We start from the raw sequence: 23,484 nt of genomic DNA, 5'->3' as shown, positions 1-23,484 counted from the left end.
AGTTTCGTTTCTTGTATTCCTTCTTTTGGGTTGTATTACGCCCGACTTTTATCTCTTTTAATCCCCAGAAACCAACATTTCTTCTTCCCGAGTTCGACAACGAGTACCTCCTCACTTATTCCTCCGTCCATATTTTAAATGGAGCATTTACTATTAGGCAGAGATTTTCTACGAATTTTGTTTTGTTAGATGAGTGGAGAGAGAATAAAATAGGAAATAAATAATATTTCTATTTTGAAAAATATGTCGATTAAAGTGAGACAACTAAAAGGAAAAAATGGGCCTCTTAGATTTGGCCAGCGTGAGCATTTTGGTACTTTTTCTATTTAAATAAAATAAAATAATTAATTGTACGAAATAAAATCCACTATCAAATACTAATAGTAAGGGAATTGAATATAAGGACATATTATTATAAATGTTGAATGGTCAAATAAAATAGTGTAAGAATATGACGGGATAAGAATTTTCATAATTATGGGCCACTCTACTCTATATAGTCCATCAACTAAATTAGTCACCAAGTATTGAATAATCATAACGCAGAACTGACTAAAGTGAAGTAGGGCCGTTGGATAATACTATATGTTTGCATACATTGAACACGACATTTACTAATTTAATTATTTTATGATATATTTAATGATTCAGTCACAACTTGAGAACAATGATTTTAAGGAAAACATAGCGATGTCATAAGTCTTCGGATTGATGCATACTTACTTGAGATCAAGATAGATTTATTTAATTCTAAGAGCAACTCTAATAGAGTAATTAATAGAAAATAAAAGATATAACTATCGTATTCATTTTTTACAAAAATATTTTTCTATGAAGTGATGCATACTTACTAGTTAAGAATCTTAAGATCCAGAGAGATTTATTTAATTTTAAGAGCAACTCTAATAGAGCAGGTTAAATAGATATTTTAACTAAATATTGTACTTATTTTTGTTAATCTTTTTAACCTACTTATTCTCTAATTAGAATTTATTAATATTTTTAAAAAGTAAATGAGAAATATATTTTCTCGATTTACTTCTTTCTACACCTAATAACAAAAATATGGAGTGTCGTGATCCTTATTTGTCTTCTACCTTCAATCTTTCAAGAAATCTGCTATCTGTCGATTTCGTCACACAAATATCTGTTCCCGGAATTTCATTAAAAATATTGCAATTCAATTTATAGAGAGATTCATTCACTTCAAATAATATACTAACACAAACCCATTAATTCGATACTTTTGGAGAGCGAAAGTGAGGGCAAATGTCGAAGAAGAAGGCAACCATGACGCTCAAGGATTTTCATGGCGGTTCCATTCCTTCCGATCTCCCTCTCCCCTCTGCACCCGGCGTGTGCGTCTGGTTTTGCTTTGCGTTAATTTATTTGCATTTTGTCGCCTTCCACAAATTAATCTGAATATGTTTTGCTATATCTTTTTCTTCTAAATCTTCTTGACTTTCACAACCCATCTCAAGTAGACGCTTATGATTACTTTTCTTTACGGTTGATCTTTTTGCAATAGACCTTATTGTAAGCGTGCCGTGCCATTATTATATTTGTTGAAGAAAGAATTTAAGTTTCTGGTGCGCAGTCTTCATTGAGGCTTTGGTTTGATCTTACTATTTGGTATGCTGTTATGATTGTGTAACTTGACTAAATCGTGTGAGGTACAATGCTAAATAAGGTTGTGCGTTTTTTGTACAAATTATAGAATAAACTAGCACTCGAACCTGTACTCAATTATCTCATACATAACACTTTACAGGACTGTGAGGCCCGTTGATCGTGGTGGATTTGATCGGCAGATGCCATGGGGTAACTCAGCAGGAAGGTCTGAACATCTGTTGCGGCCCGCATCTGCTGGCTCAGCTAGGACCCTTGATGAAAAATCTCCATTTCTAAGTCATAGTTCCAATATAGGTTGCAGTTTCGATGAGGATGAGCGCAAGCCTTTAGATGGGGTTTCAGGCCCTCGCCAAACAGTTGCAGAAGGAAGCTTTCGTGCTCAATCTAGTCGCATGATGGAGCATAAGACAGATAATACCATATCTGGTTCTAGAGTTGGTAGTAGTCCTTCAATTCCTGTATCTCAGCTATCAACTAGCTCCACTGGTGGCTCTTATGCAGGGAGGGTTGTTGAAGTGCATAATTCAAAGTCCAGCAATCAATCTTTAAATGGTAGTCGCAGTTATGGGTCAAGTTATCCAGTTGTAGGTGGCAATGCTGGGAAAACAGTAGCTGGATCACATCCAAATGCCTGGGGGATAAGGAAGGAGGCTTCAATCATGAAAGAGCCTGTAGCTGCTGCATGGTCAGCTCCAGATGCCGAGACAAAGTTAGCCCATGCCAGTGCTCTTGAGAAGGTATCATCTGGCCGGTGGAGCTCAAAACAACAAATTAATCCTCGAAAAGATGTTGCAGTCTTAGGACTTCCCGAAACTGAGGGGAAGTTTGAGTATAGTTCTAGCAATGCATATGTTAGGAAAACCTACAATACGTTAGATGTGGTGACTGACTCTGACTATCACGACGTTGGTTTGGTAATGCGTGCTGAAAGAAGTCTAACATTCGGAGATGGGATTCACGGTGGTGGAAAGGAGGTACCTCAATCTTGTGAGAGGTCTAAATCTGCAATATGTGTGGATTCATATGAGAAATACACTGCTGCTACTGCTAATGGTTTCCAGTCAATCCAGTCCTCTTTGAAACCTGTTGGGGCTGAGTTTCAGCTGTCTACAGAATCATCAGAAAGACCAAAGCTTAAATTACTTCCTAGATCAAAACCATTTGAGAACGTAGAATCACCAAGTGATCACAAGCTGGTAAATTTGTGAAAAAAAGGCTGTAGATCTTATTTAAATATTTTATACCATTGTGTATCTTAGCTTCATCATTGCAGTTCCCTTTCTAATTTTTGAGTGCAGAGATATGAGCAGACTAGTGATAATCTCCATATGGAGGATAAACATAAAGTTAAAAATCATAGTGTTGGTGATCGAGCTCCAGAGCATCCAAAACTGAATTTAAAGCCAAGATCACAATCTCATGAGCAACTTGAAGGAATCAAAGAAGTCAAAAGGTTCAGAGTTTGTATTTTTTTTCTTTTGGAATTTTCTTTCATATGTTATTATCCAATATCCATTTTTTGGCCGAATCGTCTATGGAGATATCTATTTGATCATAAGATCTCTCCAAGATACCTTATTCATAGTCAATATCTTTCTAGTAATTCTGTGCTGCTGTTAGATAGAGAGATTAATGGAATTTATGGAGGGGTGTGCTGGTGTGAAGAAATATATGCTCTATATGTTTATAAGAATTTTATAGTACTAATATAATGTAGTTTAGTGGGTGGTGAATATTGTTGCGATGTACTTTCTAAAATTGTTGCTAGCATAGATAATCTATTGCCATTAAGCATAATTCACGTATGAAGCATGCACGATGAAGTGGGGTTGATTGTGTACGGCTATAGTTTGATTAAATCCCCATTTTCAGGCTCAATAAAAAGCATAATGTTCTGGCTATGATAGTTTCGCTTGTTAGGTCCAACTAAAATGGAATTTGGGTCTGATTTTAAACTGAAATAAACTGGTTAGACTGGCTGCACTTATTTTGTTCTACCACAACTTTATATCTGTCTGTATATTTCTATTTGAATCGTCCTTATCTCCAATAGGAGGTATACTTTCTGATATATATCTGCATTGTCTTGTTAGAGGGACTGTTTTTGGGGAAGCTCGCCACCGGGAATTGGTGAGTTCACTTTTACATTATTGCCGAAAGCTTATTTATTCCTTGTAGCCTAAATTAATTATTGGCTCACCTTCGAATGTTATTTTGCATCTCTAAGTTCAAGGGATTGATAAACTTCTTTATTTGGAAAAGGATCAAATACAACCTTCATGTTTCCCTACAATAAGTCTGATAGGTTATTTCGGGCAAAAAAAGACCTAATTGTTTCAATCGATTTAAAAATGAATTAGGAACACTATTTGTTATGCTTTTACCAGTCCGCTAAAACTTCAGATATGCACTCTACTTTAGGTTCGTCTATGTCTACTAATATTTGTCTATCTGTACTTTTATGTAAAATAAAGTTACTTGTACATTGGAAACAATTAAAAATATATATGGCTGTATTATGAAAAGATTGAACTGAAAAAAACATTTGAACCATTCAAAAATTTCTTAGCATTGTAGCCTTTTTCTCACTTCCCTATTTTGGATGGAAAGTCGTGAGTATTCATTTTGGCAATGAGTGGAGTATATACCTATGTTTGAATCCATCTTATTCTGAATCATAAATTGATTTTAAGGCCTTTTTTATGTCGAGTAATTGAATTAGTGATGTATTACTCATTAAGTGTGTCTACTTATAATGCAATAAAAAGCATATGCAATACCACGTCAAAAAAGAAGACATTCTATGCTTGATATGACAAAGTTCAAGATTGGGAACTGTGTACTCTTAAATAATTGGAAGCAAGGACTATTTATAAAATTATGTATCTCAATGCTTCAAACGCAGGACCATTAGAAAACAAAGAATTGTCATTGCTCTGGGTGTATTTGACTATTCTCTCTCTTTTTTTTAGGATACAAATTGGTTCATGTCGCATGGTCTAAAATTCAGTTAGTCTGGTTCCTTTAAAAACGTGTTACTTTCATGAGTTATGTCCCATCTAATCAGCTCATATTGTTTCGAAGCTAGTATTCCTTTTTCTTTAGTTAAGAGTTGTTGGCATGGTGACAGGTTCTTAAGGCACGTGGGGTTGAAGATGACTTAAACAACTACGAGGGTCAACCTGCGTTGAGGTATTCGGTTACTTGTATGCAGCTTTGGATGTTATTCGCCGTCTGGAGGCACTTGTTATCAGGAAATCATGAAAATGAGTCGTATTTTATTTACATCTATTACACTTCATAGGGTGAAGGAAGTTTCTCCGAAGGGTGATGCCTTCATGCATGGATCTTCTGCACGTTATAGCGAAAAATTTGAAGGTATTTCTTCCAATCAAAGGATGTCTAAATACTCCAAAAGGCGAGAAAACCAGCTGGATGTTGAGAGAAGCGATTCACATAGGAGGAACAGGCAAAACGAAATTTGGAGAAATAATAAGGAAGCAGAAAAGCACCGGAATCAGCAACCGAAACAGCTACAGGACAGGGCTCCATCCCCAGAGACTTGGCGAAAACCTATTGAGCATGACAAGCCAGCACCGAGTGATGCCTCCATACGACATGGCAAAGCAGCGTCTGCAATTGAGCTGGCCCAGGCCTTCTCAAAATCAGTATCAGATCCAACTACTGCTGAACGACTATCTCGCCGTAGAGGCATCCCTGGTCGCAACCAGATACCTTTTTCCAGACTAACTGGTCCAACACCAAGGCCTCAGATCAATGGTTACTGAAATCGAAATGAAGAGGTGGTGGGAAGAAGGTCACATGCTTGAAGCTTTACATTGTGCGAGGCGCTTTTTCGGTCAGCATAATTTGGAGAATTCAACAAATCTGGACGTGGTCAACATAGTTAGAAGAAGACCTAGGACGTGAGAACCACATTGTCCATCACAAATTAAAGTTGTTCATTGAATAATTATCAACTGAAAAACACCATGGTGAACCAACTTGTGCTGATTTTCATTGAGCTACTTGCTAACCCAATTGCCTATCATGAAGTTGAACATGCTTGTGTTTATGTTTTTGGTTCTACAGCAGTTCAAGAGAAGCCGATACCTTAACGTTTATACATTTTATTCTTAAATAAATGCTTTAATTTTGATGTTGATCGTAGGGAGACCGAAACACTAGATAAATTTCTTGTAAAGAGAGGAGAGGTGTTTTAACCCCCCCTTAGCTGAGATTTGCCCTCATCAAGCTCTCGAATGATATCCGACTCTCCCAGCTTCGCAAAGTACGGCCTCCCCAGGAACACCGACAGCAAACCATCTTCACTCACTTAAGAAGATCTCACGCCGTTCTTTGGAAATAGCCCTGCCTGCAACCCTCTGCTTTTCAGCAACTCATGAATCGACGCCGATGCCTGCAGAAGAATGACGCTCAGGAATAATATTATGATTAGCTGCATTGCCATGGTATCTGCTCTGGAACGGAAGGATGAGCTACAATAGAATTGGATCAGCAGAACACTTAGCAGTAGCAGGACAGTGCTATATACTTTCGACTTGAGTGCCTAATGAAGGCTATATCTTCCTCATCAATTATAAAGGAAAAGTTACAACCACATTACCCTTCTCATAAAACCATATGCATACCTCTTCACAGTTCTTACCTCGTAGTAATTAGTAAAGTAAGAGAGAGATGAAATAAGTACGATAGAAGGAAAAAAAAATAGTGAAAGTAGTGTTAGTGAACTGTGGGGTCCATAGCATTACTAGCATGTAATTCGTTAAAAAAATTTCATATTTAGACATGGTCTAATTTGACCCAAAATAGTAAATCTAGTCTATGTTTTTTTGGGGCGGATGGAGAATTTCATTGCGACTCAATCAAAATTGGTGATCCATACATCCGAATATTACTTTTTCTACAAAATCAAAGCTCACATATAAAGATTTCAATTACACAATATTTCCTCTATTTTTATTGGTTCTACTGTCCTTCGGGTTTCTTTTTAATTTAGAAATTGAAACTGTTTTTTCTTTTACTTAGGGAAGGAAAATAATATGATTTGAATACCTAGATTATGAGTTTAAGGGCGTGTTCACCTTCCCAGTTATGCCATGATTTGGGGTCAATTCTATGCAAAAACATTTGTTTAGTTTATGTGAATTATTTCGGCCAAGCCCAAGTTATGGCCTAAAGCCCGCACTGTTCATCAGTATTAGTCAAGAATTAAATCTGTCAAAAAATGTAGTATTCAAATCTGATGAGCACAGAATTGAACAAAAATAACTAATTTAAAGCCATGATGGTGGGCCATCCTACCATCATATCTGGAATATTCCTCCAAATCATATTCACCGAACGCAAAGAATTAAAATCATACTAGTGGGTCATCCTGCTACAATTCTTGCAGGAATTAAATCAGAACATTTCAAATAACGTAAGTTGAACACGCCCTAATTGTATGTATGGAAGGTCTTTTATTAGTATTGACTATTCACCAAGATACTTGCAAATTGCATTTTTATATTATGATTTTAATTTTTAAATATCACAAACTTTTAAATTGAAATATCTTTATTAGCTTCAGTTGGGACTCAAACTTTAACCTAGGGGTGCCCATTAGAGGTGTTTCTTTGTAAATTGAAATTTTATCCAAAGATTATAGGCACGCAGTCTAAACTCTAAATAATGCAAATAAGCTTCTCCTTATAACAAAATTCTAGGTAATTCATTGTTATTTATGTCATTGTTGGTCTGACGACAACTGACGAGCTCAAACTTCAAATTCGAGCTTAAGATATTTGGATATAGAAACTTCAGTCAGCCACTATCCCATCTCCAAAACAACAACATAACATATCATCACATTGTGATTCATTATTACAGATCAAGAATTTACTGTCCAGTTTGATATAATTATAGATTGGATGGGTGGGCTATAATTAAAGATTGGATGGGTGGGCTACCACATTACTGACCCAAAGTCATGACTTTGTGGCCCATTCATTTAATCGTGCAAACTACTTTTGTAATAGCGGCAAAACCTTTTTCTTTGATTTAACCAAATCTCAGACTTAAATTTAATTATTAGTTCAACAGAAGTTTGTCCATACATATAACAAATCCTGGGAACTAGTGAAGCCCACTTACTTAGTGAGGAATGATATGCTACATACCTTATGTGAGCACCACGCTTGTTTAAGACACGTTAAACATTGTTTGTTTTATTTTATATATCTAGTTTGCTTCTAATACATTAAAAATTAATATTGACACTTTTAATTTTACAATTTTCATAAAAATCAAAGCTCGATTTAATCGTTTCGTTTATAATTTTAAGTAAATGAATAATATGATAAATCGAGCTTTGATTTTTATGAAAATTGTAAAATTAAAAGTGTTAATATTAATTTTTAATGTATTAGAATCAAACTAGACATATAAAACAAAACAAACAATGTTTAACGTGTCTTAAACAAGCGTGTTGCTCACGAATGGTGCTCACATAAGGTGTGTAGCAGATCATTCATCTACCTGATATATATATATATATAGTAGCAATTCACAAGATTTGTAAAAAGGAAAAAAAGAAATAAAAATATATGGGATTTACGTATATACTCTCTCAGTCCCCTATATATAGGGACTTTGGTGACAACACAAATTTTAATGTGAAATTAATAAAATGAGAAATAGAAAAAAAGAAAAAATAATTTGAGTATTATTAGTGAAGAATGTAATCTATTTTATAGGTGAAAAAACTTGCTAAATGGAAGTGATAAAATGAGACTATTGTTTTGGACAGATGGAGTATAATACTATCTTCTTATACGAAAAATAGTCTTGTTTTTCTTCTTGATGAAGAAAATTTTATTTCCACTAACTACATGCTGACTACTTTTTCTACCTATCTTTCTCACATTTTACTAATTTCTACTCATCTTATTTATAATTAAGATTATTTTTTGTGGAATATGAATGTGAAGACTTGATATCAATAATAGGATTATAGGGAGGTATACCAAAAGGTGTGTACGTTGGGATGATATACATATATAACTCCCTTTACAGCCTCCACTAAATTATAGAATTAAATACAAATTCCATGCTTGTCAACTCAATACATAAATTACTTATTATCCGTATTCTTTTCTATCAGCAGTGTCAACTTTTACATAAACTAATAGCTGGTGGGATGATGCCCAACATAAAACAAAGAAAAAAAATGAGAACCGCTTGATTAACAATTAATTAAGCTGCTAAATACAGCTCAAACCGATAATGCACATCTCCTAAAACACTAATAAAGTAGAGTAAAAGCTAAATTTAGCATCAGTTCCAGTCCCTTTTCCTTAACATCCTCTTGATGATTACAATTTTATGAAATGCTACATCAATTAGTTCTACTATGCTTTCATATTTGATGTCTTCTTTTTTTCCAAGTGTGGCCCAGCATGCGCTGTCTTCCTTCAACAATCACTTCGTTTTTTTTCACTTTCCCTTTTTCTTGCTTTTCTTCAATACATGTATAACAGGCCCTCCATTCTTGTCGCATCCATATCTTACATTATTGTTTCTTTTTTTTGTTGTGTGTGTGTGTAAATTGCACGATATCTATCTGAAGCTTGCGGCGTATGTAGGTGTCCAGAAATCTGAGGTGGTCTCGGCTGCAACGGGGAAGGTGCTCGATATAGGGACGACGCACAGTCCTCGAGTTTTGAGGTCCTTTGTTACCCCTTCTTCATCCTTGCTTTTCTCTCCTGCCTGCGTTCAAATATATACATTATTCACTAGCACCAAACCATGATATGACAAAAAGTTTGGCACTAACTAATTATTTTACACAAGATATATAATCGAATTAATTATGTAATTTGGGTCGTACCTGCACCGGTGGAGATCCATATTTCAAGTATGGCGTGCTTAATGACTGAAATTAAATCACGGAAACATTATTAATTACTGATGGAGGTTTATTTTGATTAATTTCTTATATGAAATTGAATCACTAATTAAACATACATTGACTTGATCATGGAGAAACTTGATGTACTCGATAGCTTCGTGGAGGACGGATGCAGTGTCAGTCTGAAAGTGCAATTGATCACAAAGCTTAGTACTATTCATGAAGTAATTTAAAATCAAAAAATCAAATTTATTTGAAAATTGACCTTTCCGAAAGGTGAAACCAACTGCTGTAGGGCGGTGATTCTGTCCCCAAGTTTTTCTTTTCGGACCTGTTGAATAGAAAGCTAAAAGCTATCATCCGTTTCTCTGCATATATGAAAAGCCAGAAACAAATTAACATGGAGCTTGTACCTTGAAGGTTGGCAACGGGGACGGAGTTTCGATTCGTGGACGTTTAAATGTGGCTTGTTCATGATACGTTTTCTCCTTAGCAGTGATGCTGTGATTGTGAGGCGGACGAACGTTACTCAACGCTGATGGATTAATCCATAAGCGATTATCAGCAGCGGGAGAGGGAGAGGGAGAGGGAGAGGGTTTAGGCAAGAATCCGTTTGAGTTCATTTGATGATGTAATAAAGATGGATAGGGTTGAGAATCCGTATCGAACAAGGATGAAGCTGAACTTTGCTTCATCGATGAATCTTCTTCACTAAAATTCAATTGAGCCCGATAATTCATGCTTGAATCCAGCAGCAAGTCAGAATAATTGCCCTCTGATCTTCCGCTGCAACACGACAAGTAGAAAAATATATGAATTGGAAACTAGTCGAAAAACATTTCGCTTTTTGAGTGTAGAGTTGAATTTTGTATTAGGGTTAGTCATCCATTATTAGTGGGACTGGGACAGGGACAACAATACACCTTCTTCTTCATCCATAATTTCCAACTTTTCTAAAAGACAAAACATAAAATATTGCTCACAGCAAAGGTTGATTCAAGCCATCCAATTTGGGGTGCGGAGGAGGCGGGTGGTGGTGATGAAAACCATCGGATTCATGGCTTGAACGTACACTTCTGGTCTCGGTCGGCCAGCCCAAGCTCGCTATGTCGTTGGACGCCAACGAGCATGGCGACGAACTGAAGAGATTCCGCGGCGAATTCCACCAGCTTATCAACTCTTCTGCCATGGCACCAGCTGATAGATATTATCAACTTTTATTTCAAATTTGGTCTTCCTTCTGAATCTACCTAAAATCTTGTCAAATTTGAGATGTGAAGTGATTTGTATTGTATGGCTCTTTATATATGTGTGACTAAATGTTGCAGGTACGGAAGGGGGTGGAATCTCAATCTGGTCCCGAGAGTTTTTAATTAGACCAGACATATTAATTAAGCAGGAAATATATTCGTAGTGGTTGATTCTGAGATTATAAAAGGGAGTACTAATTAAGTATTATAGAATTCTTTGGCTGAATTTGGTATTTAGGAGGTGATGTATTATTCACTTTTATTGTTTTAAATTAGGTGCTGTAGCATTAAAAACTTCAAGTTGCTCATGTGTATAAAAAAAAAAGGGATATGGTGCGAGGGCAATTTTTTATCTGCCTTTCCGTGGGACGAATAACGTACCTTTCTTCTGGTAGTTAGAATCAATATTCTTTGTATGAGTATTTATTTTAAGTCTTTGTAGTTTTAACTGTGTGCATGTAAATGTGCCCCCATGTATACTAAATATTAGAGTTAAATCATTCAGATAATAAAATTAAAGAAAGTCTATATTACAAACCTTGCTTAGTAGGATATATGGTATTTTCATTATGACTTGAGTCATTACATAAATGATACCTGATCTTTCACTTTCACACATAAATGGTACCTGATTTTTATTTACTATCGTTTTTTTGTACCCCGTGACACAAATAATTATAGGTACCAAACATGTGACTTTTTTGTTATGGAGGATATTTTTAGAAATTTCAATTAAATAGTACTCCCCCGTCCCTTTGTAGCTGAGTCATATTCATTTTTTGGTAGTCCCACTGTAGCTGAGTCATTTCCTATTTTGGCAAAAAACACTAACTTTTCTTCTTTCTTACTTTATTCTCTCTACATTTTTCCTTTCTTACTTTATTCTCTCTTCACTTAACTTACTTTTAACACAATTTCTTAAATCTCGTGCTGAAAAGAAACGTCTCTACTACAGAGAGATGATGGGAGTACCAAACATGTGATTTCTTTTTTCTTCATTTTCTTCTTTCTTTTTATTATTTTATCTTCCTTTCTTCTTTCTTTTTTCTCCTTGGTTTATGTTTCATCTTCTTTCTTTTCTCTTCTCTTCTTTTCTTATTTCTTTTTAGTGTTTTATACATACATCTTATTGCATTCATAATATAAATCAAGAACAAAATACCTAATTAAATTAATTATTTAAACTAATTAAACCAATTGAATATTTTTAATTAAATTATTTTATACTCATTTTAGGGTTGAACACCTAACTAAAAATATTCAATTATTTATATCATTATGAATACAATTCACAATTTTAAATTTTTATTAAGATTATATTGATTAGTTATTAATTTAAGAGTAAAGGTCAATTTTGGTCCTAAACATATGACGAAAATATGAATTTGGTCCAAAACATTCAATTTTTGAAAAATAGGTCCATAACAAATGAAAATGTCTCTGAAGTAGTCATTTTTTACGGTTCTGTCAAAAAACTAACGGTCAATGCTAATTGCATAGTGGCATGACCGTTAGTTTTTTGACGGAACCGTAAAAAATGACTTCTCTGACAAGGATTTCAATTGTTATGGACTTGTTTTTTCAAAAATTGAATATTTTTAACCAAATTCGTATTTTTGTCATATATTTACGACCAAAATTAACAATTACTCCTAATTTAATATAAAATAATAATAATAATAGTAGTAGTTATTATTATATAATATTATATCATAATTAAAATAATTATACTATAATTATTTATTAAATACTACCGTCAGTGAAATATTGTCCAAGTTTCACTTGACACGGGGTTTTAAGAAATATGAAAAAAAGTGAGTTGAAAAAGTTAGTGGAATAAAAGTCTCATATTTATATATTAGTTTAATATGATTGGGAAATTACTATGTACACGAAATTGATACATATCTGATAGCACATTAATTAAATTGTTCGTATATATATTTTTTAATAATTTGTATTAGTCAATGTATTGTTGTCATAAGTTCAACTAACTAATAATTCATATATTTATATAGTAGTTTTAATTTTGTGTTTTTTAATTTAGTTTTAAAATCTTATTATGGCATATCAAAATTTGGATACATAAACATAAATTCATTCCTTTTTAAAAATTAATTCCATACAAATTCCGTCTAAACCTCTTTCCCTTACGATGAATTCCAAAAATGAAAAGATCACGAATCATGATGCAGTTAGTAAGACATCTCTTAATAGGTCCAGAGTTTAAATCACTACAAAGTTAAAAAATTTCTCCAAATGAGGAGAATTACTAACCAAATTAGAAAACCGACAAGTACGTGACCAGGTGAGAGTATCAATAGGTTGATGCATTGTGGAAAGCATACCCTACACTGGATAAAATTCTAGAGTCGTTTGGATTAAATATTTTATATACTGTCACAATTGTTAAAGAAAAAGGTATTAAGCCTTTTTAAAAAAAAATTTGTAGGATGAATTTATTAAACCAATTGACCCTTCCAGAAGCAGGTTTTATATTTAAATTATTTGCTTACTATACGACATTCTAGTGCAAATGTGGAATTTCAGTATACCGTAGTGTGAAATGAAAAGTTGACCCCGGTTGCTCGTGTCATTCCTTATGACTTTTCCTACTACCAAGTGTGGTTGAAGAATGATTAACTAATGACATCTAGAACAAATATTTATTTAGTGTAACTAGCCCTCTTCCAAAGAAATTCAACACTAGTCAGCTCACCCACCATTAATATCGAAAAAAAAAAAAATACTCCCTCAGCCCCATAATAGATGTCATACTTGAAAAATGACAGGAGATAAGGAGACAGTAACGGATTCACACATTTCAATTCGAAGGTGCAATATTTGATTGCAGAATTTTAAGAAATGTATTACTATTACTTAATAATTATACAATAAAAAACAACAGTAAAAATGAGCAAAAAATGAAAATAACACTGAAATATTAAAAACTGAGCTTGGTGGGATTCAAACTCGGGTGGCTGTGTAGCAGACAGCATGCACTGCCACTCGACCACCAAAACTTCTGGTTATATTCCTATCTCAGTAAATACTTAATAATAAAATATTTGGGGTACAATTACACCCCCTTTTATTACATTGAGTGAACTACGCAAATGGTCCCTGAACTATACCTTTTGCACACCAATGGTCCTTGAACTTTAAAAATATCGTGGGTAGTCCCTGAACTAAGGTGTAATCACATTTATGGTACTTTTTCACTATTCATCACAATTTTACACCCAAAATGCCCCAAGGCATGAAGGGCATTTTGAGACTTTCATATCTAGGTATTGAATTTGATATTTTCTTTATCTAGTACTAAATATGATATTTTCTTATAGTTTGAGTACCTAAAATGATATTATTCACTTCAAGTACCTAAAATGATATTATTCACTTCACTTTTCAACATTTCTTCTTTCTCTCTTTCTCTAAAAATAAAAATAAAAAATAGTACTATGAAATTATTAAATATATTAATTATAAAAATCAAAATTATAAATTTAATTATAAAATAATTTTTGCAAAATTTAATTTTAATTGTGATTTGATTATTTTTTTAATATTAAAAATTAATTTTTTTAATTAAAACTAAGCATTAATTTTCAAAAAATTCTTAATTTTTGATGATATATTCTCTTGATCTATTATTTTTCACTCACATGAAGATTGATTGTTGTCAGTTGGGTGTGGAGGGAAAACTCTTGTAATTCACAAAGTATTTGATGTTTTGGGAAATTATGGAAGTTTTATTTTTGGCCAAGAATCTATGATTGTAACAGTTTTTTGACCATGAGAATTGGGATATAGTCATAACTTAATAACCTTGCTGATTGATGAGCCTTGTATATGCATTCGTACTCAAGCGTCAAAATTTTCTTTTACCATGTATGTAGGGATGGCTACAACGACTTCAACACATTTTACATGCAAGTAAGCTTATTAATTTTTTACTTCCTAAAAATTAATTTTGCAAAAATTCTTAATTTTTTCAAAAATTAATGCTTAGTTTTAATTAAAAAAATTAATTAAGAGAATATATCATCAAAACTTATAATAGATCAAGAGAATATATCATCAAAAATTAAGAATTTTCGCGAAAATTCTTAATTTTTTTGAAAATTAATGCTTAGTTTTAATTAAAAAAAATTAATTTTTAATATTAAGAAAATAATCAAATCACAATCAAAATTAAATTTTTCAAAAATTATTTTATATTTAAATTTATAATTTTGATTTTTTTAATTAATATATTTAATAATTTCATAGTACTATTTTTTTTATTTTAGAGAAAGAGAGAAAGAAGAAATGTTGAAAAAGTGAAGTGAATAATATCGTTTTAGGTACTTGAAGTGAATAATATCATTTTAGGTACTCAAACTATAAGAAAATAACATATTTAGTACTAGATAACGAAAATATCAAATTCAATACCTAGATATGAAAGTCCCAAAATGCCCTTCATGCCCTTCATGAATAGTGAAAAAGTACCATAAATGTGATTACACCTTAGTTCAGGGACTACCCACGATATTTTTAAAGTTCAGGGACCATTGGTGTGCAAAAGGCATAGTTCAGGGACCATTTGCGTAGTTCACTCTACTACATTAGATACGCCACTGACACGAGATTTTAGGAGATGTTATTTTGTGTGTTAGGTGAGAAGAGAAAATAATACTCCCTCCGTCCCGGGCAACTCACCCATTTTCTTTTCGGCACGGAGATTAAGGAATGAGTGTATAGGAAAGTTAAAAATTACGGCTGTAGGTGAAAATTTTTACTAAAAATGGAAAGAGTGCAAGTAACTTGGGACGCCCAAAAAGGAAATAAGTGCGAGTAGTGCGGGACGGAGGGAGTATATTAATATTAATGTGAGTGGGAACTTTTTTCAAAAAAAAAGAAGAAAAGAAATGTGACATCTTTTGTGAGACAAACAAAAAGGAAAGTGTGACATATATTATATGACACGTAGGGAGTAGTTGAAATAGTATTAGTAGATAATGAGATTAATATTATTAGTAGTAGTAGTAGAAAGGAATGGAGTTAGAAATTATATTAAAAGGGGCGAAATTATGAAGACATTTTAGAAATTAAAGAAAAGGGAATTAGTGTATTAAAATACGAGCGGGGCATTTGTCAATTTTTAGCTTAATGCTAGATCCATCAATAGTATAATGCATGATAAAAATAATTTTTAAAACTAAAAAGTGCACTAATATATGGGATGTAACAAAAATTGTATAAGAATGATAATTATTAGGAAGAGGGGGTGTTATAATAATGATGGCATTTTATTTATTAAGGTTGAATTGACTTCATTTGAGGAGTAGGATTTTGACATGAGCCAAGTGGAATGGAATAAGAATTGGAAATGAGAAGGCTGTCGCAGAATTGACTCCAGTCAACCATTATTTATCTACTGCAGTAACTAATAAGTGTATCATATTATATCATTATTAACTATTACTGTATTTCAAAATCCTCCTATTGTTTGTTCGTTTAAGTTAACACACATAATTAGAGAACAAATCCATTTTTATCACTGCATACACAATAATATGTTCTAATCCGTAATTATTGTACATTAAATGGGTTGCGTTGGCAAAGTTCTACCATACGAATCTCATATCAAAGATTTGATTCAAGTTCAATTCACCGAGGTTATAGCGAAACTCGGTATTTTATTTTTATTTATTTTGTATTTTATTTTCTTTGTTGGGGGAGGGGGGGCAAGGCTAAATATTTTTTTCTTGGGGAAAAATAGATTAGATATGGTGCATTCTCTTCGCTAACAAATTTATCACTACAAAATAAAGGAATAAAGTTTTCTTTGAATTCTATTTTCGTTTTTCCTCATTATATGTGAAAAAGATCCTATTTGTGAAAAAGAGAAACAAGAAAATGTGAAATTTTTGTTTATAGATGAGGGGAGGGGGGTAAAAGAAGGAATTTGAGTGAGTTATGTTCTTGTTTTTTCATATACTAATAAATTTACAACCATAGATAACACATTGTGAGTTAGAAATCTTGATAGTCATAGGCCACTTCTAGAGAATGTGATTAGCCATTAAGGATAGGATTTCATATTATCTCCATCGCCTTAGAAGTCAATTCTTAACCCATGTATTTTTTAATCTAAATAATTAGATTTCAAATTAACTTTTACTCGTTTTTTAGACAGAGACGGAAAGAATTACTTTATAGTAAGCTGGTATTTAGTCAAAACATGTCACATAGCTAATGAAAACGAAACATTTTCCTTTTTACCAAATCACGCAATGCCTCTAAAAACCAAATCTTCAATAACTTTAAGTTCCTGAAATTCCGTAAACTCTTTTTCCTCCAGTCTAGCTCATTTGTGACTTGCTGACTTTTCATACATCATTAATGTAAATTATTGGCTTCGAATACACATTAATTTATTAATTCCATATTAAGGCTACCCCCAGTGGGCGGACGATAGCGCGCCCGATGCATCGGGTGCGCTATCGTCCACCACTGTGGCTCCGCGGACGACGGACGATGCGTCGTCCGCGCCCGATGCTTAGTCCGCGGACGAAGCACTGACGATAGGGCATCGTCCGCGCCATCGTCCGCCCACTGTGGCCGACGCGGACGATGCAACGCGTTTTAGTTTTTTTTTTTTTTTTTTTAAATTCAAAAATTTTGTTATATATATATATATACCCCAGCTTCACTTTTCATTTGTACCTCCAGAGGTTGATCGATGAGTTGAGCCGGGAGTTGGGGCTTTCGTAGGATAGTCAATTTTTTTTATTTCTAACCCATGTAACTTTTTTTTTATAATCAATGAATTTTTTGCCGTTCTTAGTTAATCGTTGTGTTTTTTCTAAGTTTGCATTTATATATTTGAAAACATTTAAATTAATTAACAAAACAATAGTAAAATGCTTAGGGCGCCCCACTGTAGGTGGAAGGGAAGAGGAGAAAATGCTGACGTGGCAGTGTATAGGGCGGGCTTTAGAGCGCCCCTTAGGGCGCCCCACTGTGAATGCTCTAATCCTTAGTTAAAATACACATGCAATTTTTTATTCAATCACTGTATTTAATTTTTCATTACTTTTATCAACTAATTAAATCAATAGGTCATGATATAATTTGAACCTATAAATCATTATTTTTATAAAATGAGTGAGTATGCAGTCCAATCATTATCACTCCATCTTTGAATTAAAATAATACTACATCTAAATCATCCCCTAAATATACGGAATTTTCTTTTATCAATTCGAGCGACCTCTTATATATATATATATATATGATTAATCAATATGATAGAGAAGCGAACGTAATCCCGAAGAATAGATGATATGACTAAATTGAGTAATGAGGGTTGTCTTTCTCTGGGATCTAACACCAAATCAGCTCTTGATTGTGACTCACATAATAGATCTAATTAATTAACATCAAGTTTTTCTCATTTTATGAATTGTCTGTTGACAAACAACTCAACTTAACAAGATAGTATAATTGAGTATTAGTAATTGGCGCAGTATCTATATTGTGATTTGTGACAAAAGACTTGGCCTCAAAACCCAAAAAAGGAGCTATTTTTCTATTCATTTGAGGGCGGAAGTGCGTGTTGTTCTTCTCTTCTTTTCTTTTCTTTTCTTTTCTCCATCACTGCCCACAATTATATAGTCCCCACTAGATGATTTATTTATTTCAAAATAATCGTTTTCTAAAATTTCATACGGAAAATAAGAGAACTAAAATAAAATATTTAGTCTCCAATCGCACATTTAATTGTCTTGGATAGAGACTGCCCAACAATCGAGTCCGAGAATTGTGATCACGAAAACATGATCAAGTCAATGTATGTTTAATTAGTGATTCAATAACCATCTTTTAAAATAAGTTTAATAGAACACGTTCATGAAAGTCGATTTGGACTTTTACAATTGTAACTTTAGTATTGCCATAGTCTTGCAAAAAGGTTACGCTTTTAAAGATACAAAGTAAGGAGGAGAATGATCTGTTACACACCTTATGTGAGCACCATTCGTGAACACCACGCTTGTTTAAGACACGTTAAACATTGTTTGTTTTGTTTTATATATCTAGTTTGATTCTAATATATTAAAAATTAATATTGACACTTTTAATTTTACAATCTTCATAAAATATTATTCATTTACTTAAAATTATAAAGGAAACGATTAAATCGAGCTTTGATTTTTATGAAAATTGTAAAATTAAAAGTGTCAATATTAATTTTTTAATGTATTAGAACCAAACTAGATATATAAAACAAAACAAACAATGTTTAACGTGTCTTAAACAAGCGTGGTGGTCACGTAAGGTATGTAGCATATCATTCCTCCCAAATTAGATATATAAAATAAAACAAATAATGTTTAACGTGTCTTAAACAAGCGTGGTGCTCACGTCATTCCTCTATATAGTTAATAAATAAACAAAAAAGGTGATCAGCGCTGAGAACACGTGTATAAATTTAAGTCGCGCAGACTAAAAAAGAAGAAGAAATATATCCATGGATGTAAACAAGAATAAATGAAAATGTGAGGGTCAAATTATCCGCCTTTGATTACTCCTACTTTTTATCCGAATAGAATATTTCCTAATCTACGCCATTTGTTTCATTCTATTTTAGTTGTTTATTAAAATGTTCTCCTAGCTCTGAAAAAGTTATGTGCTTAATTATTTTATGTGACAGTTAATTAAATTGTAAGCTAGTCATACGCCGATTCTAATCTACTAGTGGAGGAATCGATGTTCAGTCTTAAAAGTACAGCTTAGTAGTACTACTCTATCCAACAAAGATCTTTGATATGTGTTGCACAACATTTTAGACTGCATGTAATTAATCAGAAAAAAATTACTAGTATTTCAAAATGCACAAGAACGTGATGCTTCTTAAATTTGGGAATCGCCTCTAAACAATTATTAATTTTTTAATTTTTCTTTTTTTATGTGAATGAGACTTAGCTTTGAAAAGGTATAAAACTTTGACGGTGCCAAACTATAGTTGATGGTATCTGTGGCATGTGCTTTCTAATCACTTTTGTGCTCGACTTAAATATGATAGGTCATGGATTGACAGCCATTATATTTATACCATCCCAAGAAGCATCACAAATAAGCTTACCATTTTGGCTCCAAAGAATTGAATTCTGAGTCTTATTGGGAGATTTTTAGCTCGAATAAGGGCATGTTTCACTTTAAGATGCAGAAGAGAAGAAAAGGAAAGCATATTGAAAAGTGAAAGTATTAATGAGGCGTCATTGTGAAGCAGAAATAAAAGAAAACAAGGCATGCAAGACTTTACTAGATTAATGCCTAAGCTGTTTTGAGTAATCATACAACATTATTTCACTTCCTCGTCAAGTTTTGCTCAGTGTGAAATCTTACATCAATCTTGATTAATTTGTACCTAGCTAGGGTTACTTGCTTTTGATTACCACCTCTAAATGTGTAACCATCATATTTGGAATTATAACTTTACGATTAATTTACTACTAGTATTTTCTTAAATGGGTAAATGTTCACGCGAATATGTTGATTTTTAATCTTTAAACTCTTTCTAGCAAACCACGTGAAATGAGATTCTTTCCACATGATAGTCAATAAACTTATTTTAAATGCTAAAACAATAGAAAATAAAGAAATGGCAGGGGTATCATTATCTGATTAAAGTAAATGCTACCTGAATATGATCATATAAATGTAATCCCTCCATCCCATAATAAATGTCACACTTTCATTTTTAGTTTATCTCAAAAGGTGTCATATTTCCATTTTTGGAAAAATTCAATCTCATATTAATATAAAAATAATATTTTCTCTCTCCATTTAACACAAAAAACAAAACCTTCTAAAATCTCATGCCGTCGCACAAGTGTGACATTTTTTATGGAACGAATGGAGTACTACATTTAATTTTGATTCTGATGCCATTAGACAGTGGCCGATCTTGGGGCGGCCGAACACCGACAACCAATTACTCCTTAACTTATTGGTTCTGCATGTGCAACACGCAAGCCTTGCGGAAGCGCTTCATTTTTCGCCTTTATTTTATTTTTTTAAAATCTGCCGGTTTTCGCGTTCTTTTACATAATTTTAGAATGAATTGTTAGCCATCGATTAATCGGAAGGGGTAAATTTAAATTTGTTTTCTACATCTGTGTCTATCTTAATTATTTCCAAACGTACTATGTCAATCTTAGGTCTTACTGAGGGCAATCTTATGTTTTTTATTATGTCAACCTTCGATTCTATTGAGTGAGTGCAGCTATGCTGCCCATGGATCAAATGTGTTTAATTAATCAGTTATTTAAGCAGGTAACTCATTAACCGATCAGAACTTATCAAATGAAGTAGATTAACAAACTAATTCTTACAATGTGTCCCAACTAAATTTAATGTCTATGTTGCGGCAGAAACTAAGAGAGACATTATTGGCAATGAATGGAAATGGAAATGGAACTGGAAAAGCATGCATACAATACAATTAATAAAGCCTTTCGGTCAAATCACTCATGGGCCTCCTCAATATACCAATCAACTCATACTTTATTGATATGGGCCAGAAACCTAAAGCCCAGTAGCATATAACAGACATCAATTTCGCCTTCACTTGGTCAGTTGGTCCTTCATAAATTTATGTTCTTCTTTTTGTACTAAAAAATTACAATCACTACTAGAAAATTGGCTTGTAATGACACTTAAAATTGTCACTAGAAAATTACTGTGCTGACACTTCATCTATAATGGCACTTGATGAAGTGCAGCACCGGGTACCTGTAGTAAGAGGTAGTGTGTAGATAGTACATCTATGATGGCACTTTTTATGTTGAAGTGCAGTAACAATATATTATAAAGTGCAGTGAAAAGCTAGTGTGTAAATAGTACATCTATGCTGGCACTTTTTATAAAGTGTGATAAAAAAAGTGTAGTGAGAAGCAATTTTTCTAGTAGTGAATCCTTACTTTTATTTGGATTGAAAACTTTAAGTACGGTCCTTGTGCCATAGATAAAACAATAACTTAACGTTCACACGATTAAAAGTACTAACTCTTAGTTCTTTTCTACAAATAAAATTTATGTATAAATCCAATTAAAGAAAATAAATGCATATGATACAAATATACCTCATTTGATTTATTACTTAATTCTCCCTTTAGGCCTATATGGGAAATATTCTCCACATAAGATTATCGAAAGAGCCTAACATAAATGATAATTAGATTGGCTATATACCTATGGCTAATGATACAAGTTTCTCAATATGGAAAGCCGAAATTTGGCATCACTGAGAATTAGTCAGCAAAGGGATGAGGACCTTAGGCTAACTTCTTGTTGACAACCTAACAGGCTAACTTGTGGTGTGGAGTTTTGAAAGATTCTTTCTATGTTACCACTTGCAGTACTAAAATAGGTTGGTGATGACATTAATAGATCCAATCAAGAAAGCAACCACAAGTTTACTAACACAAAATAGCATTAATAGTCCAAATTAAGGCCTTTAGGTTTTTCGCCGAAGCTGCTCGCCACCAACCATATCATACTGAAATTGACAATCATTAATTTGATACTCCCTCCTCCGTTCCATAAAAATATGAGTCTGTGATATGGCACAAGAATTAAGATAAAATTGGTAAAGTAAGATAGAGAAGTAGAATGATAGTTAAAGTAGTTTGAGTGGACCGTAGGACCCACATTTTCGTGTTAAAGTAGTGTTACATATATTAAATTGGGATAATTTTTCCATAAATGGAATGCACATATTTTTATTGGATGGACAAAAATGGTAAATGCACATATTTTTTATGGGAATGAGGAGTATATTAATCGCCCCATCGCGTTGGAGGCCGGCAGCTTCAACATCTTCTCATTATCATCCTCCAACAACCCTACACACGTCTCAAACAGCCCTTCTCTCAAAGCTTCCATACCCACCTTTTCACTATAACAACACAGGGAACTCAACGTTAGCAGCGCAAACTGCACGCCTTCGAACTCCCATTCCTAACAATCCCTATCAAAATACCCAAAAATCCACAACACCTCAGCATTTCATCTCGCGCAAGTTTGCATTTTGCGAGCAGGCCTCGTTGGTTCACCACGCTCTCGCGACACCTCTCCGAACGAATTAGCCTCTCGTCGACCATATGGTTTGTGATAAACGGGTTACGACATGACACCCCGCGATTTGTAACATCTACAACATAAACATGCTTCGGAATATAGATGAAAGTTGCAAAAACTCGGTTGTGGCCATGACATTCCTACAACTTTACAATACGGATGAATAGGAATTCGAAGTGGAATATGAGGGTGAAAATGGAATGAATGACGCTATAATCGAATATGAACATTCGATTGATAAGTCGATAAATGCCTTGAACAAAGGAGCACTTTGCTACAAGAAAATTCAAGACGAAGAAGAAGAATCAAAGACTCTAAATCACTAAATTCCTCATAAAACTTATCTCCCCCTTCTCAAGAACTACACGCCCTTTTATAAACAAATAAGGAATACAAAACCTAATCGATGCAGCGTATTGAGAATGACTGAACTGGTAAAATAAAGAACTCAATGAATTGAGAACTCTAGAGAATAAAAACTCAATATAAAAATGTTATTCAAAAGTATGTCTTTTTAGTTCAACAATAAGACCTTTATATAGGCAAAGGGAAATCTAA

At 33.4% G+C, this 23,484-nt stretch overlaps 2 protein-coding genes across 3 annotated transcripts; one reads left to right on the top strand and one right to left on the bottom strand.

Annotated features, from left to right (window-relative positions):
* Positions 1–1,065: 1,065 nt before the first annotated feature.
* Positions 1,066–5,707, top strand: LOC121741551. Of its 2 annotated transcripts, none has more exons than XM_042134379.1 (6): positions 1,066–1,358; positions 1,772–2,828; positions 2,931–3,085; positions 3,726–3,762; positions 4,763–4,824; positions 4,937–5,707. In XM_042134379.1, exons 1-6 carry the CDS (start codon positions 1,270–1,272, stop codon positions 5,418–5,420), a joined length of 1,884 nt encoding a protein of 627 aa, XP_041990313.1. In that variant the 5' UTR covers positions 1,066–1,269; the 3' UTR covers positions 5,421–5,707. The 2 variants fall into 2 exon arrangements, with proteins under 2 accessions (XP_041990313.1, XP_041990315.1); XM_042134381.1 differs by lacking the exon at positions 1,066–1,358 and adding an exon at positions 1,375–1,673.
* A 3,153-nt stretch (positions 5,708–8,860) lies between these two features.
* On the bottom strand, positions 8,861–11,002 carry LOC121810236 (transcription factor bHLH112-like). Its single transcript, XM_042211002.1, has 6 exons — positions 10,528–11,002; positions 9,958–10,330; positions 9,810–9,875; positions 9,661–9,726; positions 9,524–9,568; positions 8,861–9,402 (listed from the first exon to the last, which is right to left on the bottom strand). The coding sequence occupies exons 1-6, from the start codon at positions 10,731–10,733 to the stop codon at positions 9,253–9,255; spliced, it is 906 nt and encodes a 301-aa protein (XP_042066936.1). The 5' UTR covers positions 10,734–11,002; the 3' UTR covers positions 8,861–9,252.
* Between the last annotated feature and the right edge of the window lie 12,482 nt (positions 11,003–23,484).

Source organism: Salvia splendens, chromosome 7 (genome assembly GCF_004379255.2).
Source record: "Salvia splendens isolate huo1 chromosome 7, SspV2, whole genome shotgun sequence".
Taxonomy (NCBI): domain Eukaryota; kingdom Viridiplantae; phylum Streptophyta; class Magnoliopsida; order Lamiales; family Lamiaceae; genus Salvia; species Salvia splendens.
Note: the sequence above shows the minus strand (reverse complement) of the source record. Positions and strands in the feature narration are given on the sequence as shown.

Excerpts from the sequence above, each read along its gene's own strand:
- LOC121810236 (XM_042211002.1), bottom strand. The coding sequence starts at position 10,733 with ATGGCAGAAGAGTTGATAAGCTGGTGGAATTCGCCGCGGAATCTCTTC. Across the intron at positions 10,331-10,527 it reads GGCTTGAATCAACCTTTGCT|CGGAAGATCAGAGGGCAATT; the intron begins GTGAGCAATATT and ends GTCGTGTTGCAG. Across the intron at positions 9,403-9,523 it reads ATGGATCTCCACCGGTGCAG|GCAGGAGAGAAAAGCAAGGA; the intron begins GTACGACCCAAA and ends ATTTGAACGCAG.
- LOC121741551 (XM_042134379.1), top strand. The coding sequence starts at position 1,270 with ATGTCGAAGAAGAAGGCAACCATGACGCTCAAGGATTTTCATGGCGGT. Across the intron at positions 3,763-4,762 it reads AAGCTCGCCACCGGGAATTG|GTTCTTAAGGCACGTGGGGT; the intron begins GTGAGTTCACTT and ends GCATGGTGACAG. Across the intron at positions 4,825-4,936 it reads GAGGGTCAACCTGCGTTGAG|GGTGAAGGAAGTTTCTCCGA; the intron begins GTATTCGGTTAC and ends TACACTTCATAG.